The 2,871-nt window shown below is 46.5% G+C and overlaps 1 protein-coding gene across 1 annotated transcript; it reads right to left on the reverse strand.

Annotated features, from left to right (window-relative positions):
• Positions 1 to 325: 325 nt before the first annotated feature.
• On the reverse strand, positions 326 to 1,380 carry LOC133052033 (E3 ubiquitin-protein ligase SIAH1-like). The gene has a single exon (XM_061136770.1). It carries the CDS (start codon positions 1,363 to 1,365, stop codon positions 517 to 519), a length of 849 nt encoding a protein of 282 aa, XP_060992753.1. The 5' UTR covers positions 1,366 to 1,380; the 3' UTR covers positions 326 to 516.
• Between the last annotated feature and the right edge of the window lie 1,491 nt (positions 1,381 to 2,871).

The following is a 2,871-nucleotide window of genomic DNA, read 5'->3' on the forward strand; positions in this document are numbered from 1 at the left end:
CAAGAGCACTATGTATTGACTCATAGAGGGGAAATGCAGTGGTGGAACACCGCTCAATATGGCTTGTCAGTTATAGGAAAAGAAATCTAAGCATGCACGTGCGCACGCTCGGACACACACACACACACACACACATACACACACATACACACACACACACACACACACCACAGACACACAAAAAAGAACCCAGTGGTTTTCAACAGTACACTGTCTATTATAAACAAAAATTCAGAATTAGTTTTCAAAGTTTACTGATTTAATTCAAAAGATGGCCATCTCGGGTGTAAACATACATACATTTTTCAGTGGTTTACTGCTGACTTATTTTAAATATATTAGTGTTATTACATACAACTATTTCTTGTATTTAACACCCTTTCGTTTTATTTATCTTAATGTCTCTAGCTTCCACCTACCAAAAGTTTCTGGTTGGTAGGAAGACAGGTGCCTCATTCTCTGTGAATTTGAATGTATTGGTTTTAAACACTCGTCGGAAAATGTTTGATCACCATTTCAACACATGGAAATAGTTACATCGATGCTTAAATTGCCATTTTCTGCGAAAAGTTCCGCAACTCCAGGGTCGAAGACTAGGCAGTCACTGTTCATGATGGCTGTTTCAACTCTCTCATGAATGGACAGAGGCGTGGCTTCCCAAGTCAATCGCCGCCTATTACCATTTAGCTCAAGTCGATAAGAGAACTTTTCAGCTTGTTCGTGTGTTCCTACCAGCTGGACAACGGAAAAGAATTTCTGGTGACCATCGTAGGTTTCCAGCTTCTCCAAGATTAATATAAAGTGAAACCCAAAACAGGACTGCATCATCACCCAGTCAAGGGCACCAGAAAGATTAATGCTGACTGCAAGGAAAACGACAACTTCTCCCTGCAGGGTTATAATGGACTCATGTTTCTGCGTCAGATGCGGCACTACAGCATTCACTGAGCCTTGCCACCCACAGAAGTTACCAGGGCAGGGACAACAACAGGGCCTAAACTCACAGTGTTCTTCATGGTCTGCTTTTTCTGTGGGTGGCATAGTTATTTCACAACCAAAAGAGGCGTATTTGCAGGGGAAAAGTACCGAGACGGCCACTTTCTCCATTGCCAAGTTGCGAATTGATGTCAGCGGGCCCCGGCAAGTTGGACAACGTGTGAGCTTTGGGCGACAGTCGCTACAGACAAGATGGCCATTATGACATTGTAGAATTGGAGGCAACACATAATCAAAGCAGACGGGACACTCAAAAAGACTCGCCAAGTCATTGTTGGACGCAGTTGTGCCGGCCAGGTCAGGCACCGTCCGGGAGGAGGGCGCGCCATTTGACGGTCCAGTAGGTTCTCTCTCAGTCCGACGGCTCATTTCTGTGGGCGGAGAGCGCGCCTCGGACCTCGGTCCTGGCTCAAACACGCTCCGCCGTCGCCGCCGCCAACGCCCGTCACCGCGGGCAGCGCCGCTGCCTCTGCCTCATGCCAGTACCGACGGGACACTCTGACTCGCCGCTGCCGTTAGAGAGCGCCCAGCAACGGTCGCCGCGCTCCCCACTGTCCGCCGCCGGCGTTGCGCGTTCTAGAACCCGCCGCGCGCTCCCGCTAAATACCTCACACTATGGCGGCCACCGCGGGGGGGCGCGACCCCGCGCGCCGGCGGCCCGCAGGGGGTCAACAAGAATCTTTTTAAAGGAATAGGTCAGTGTTACAATCTCAGCATTCCTTTCCCAGAGCTAATTTGCATGTTGGGTCATATAACGGTTTTAGTCCTAGTAACTGTCTATTTTGGGAGCTCACCTACAATCTGGTGACATTATGGAAAAAGTATGAAATTAGAACTGCAATAGGAATAATCCAGAGTTTAAAAGATTAAATGAGTACTTAGCTACTTTTCATGTATAAACGTGCTCTTCAAGCGCTAATTAATCCGCTTAAAACCTCTGTGAGGATGGCTGGACTAGGAGAAAATCAGAGTTTTGAAGAGAGAAAAGTGAAAAGTTTCTAGTGGAGCTGTATTTTTCCATAACTCATCTCCAGGCAGAATCTCCTAAACAGGTGTCAATTAAATTCTGCTTATCTGAGCAGTCAGGCTGTTCAGTAGATTAAAAAAATTCAGTTTTGCCTGAATCCCTTCAGTTCAGTTCTGTTCAGTCACTCAGTCGTGTCGGACTCTTTGGGACCCATGAGCCGCAGCATGCCAGGCCTCCCTGTCCATCACCAACTCCCGGAGTCCGCCCAAACCCATGTTCATCCAGTCGGTGATGCCATCCAACCATCTCATCCTCTATCGTCCCCTTCTCCTCCTGCCCTCAATCTTTCCCAGGATCAGGGTCTTTTCAAATGACTCAGCCCTTCACATCAGGTGGCCGAAGTTCCAATGTTTCAGCTTCAACATCAGTCCTTCCAATGAACACCCAGGACTGGTCTCCTTTAGGATGGACTGGTTGGATCTCCTTGCCGTCCAAGGGACTCTCAAGAGTCTTCTCCAATGCCACAGTTCAAAAGCATAAATTCTTCGGCACTCAGCTTTCTTTATAGTCCAACTCTCACATCCATACATGACCACTGGAAAAACCATAGCCTTGACTAGACGGATCTTTGTTGGCAAAGTAATGTCTCTGCTTTTTAATATGCTGTCTAGGTTGCTCATAACTTTCCTTCCAAGGAGTAAGTGTCTTTTAATTTCATTGCTGCAATCACCATCTGCAGTAATTTTGGGAATAACCTAAATCTTATCCCATAGCGAAACAAAATCTCAGTATTGAGAAATCAAGGAAGCCCAGAACTATCCTGGATATTTGTACATATTCAGGGTCAGTGATGAACTATTGTAAAGCCAAATACACTGGTTTTAACTAGAATTGGACATATTGCTGAG

The sequence above is a fragment of the Dama dama genome, chromosome X (assembly GCF_033118175.1).
Source record: "Dama dama isolate Ldn47 chromosome X, ASM3311817v1, whole genome shotgun sequence".
Taxonomy (NCBI): Eukaryota; Metazoa; Chordata; class Mammalia; order Artiodactyla; family Cervidae; genus Dama; species Dama dama.

What these genes read in the sequence shown, in the direction of transcription:
- LOC133052033 (XM_061136770.1), bottom strand. Translation starts at nt 1,365, where the DNA reads ATGAGCCGTCGGACTGAGAGAGAACCTACTGGACCGTCAAATGGCGCG.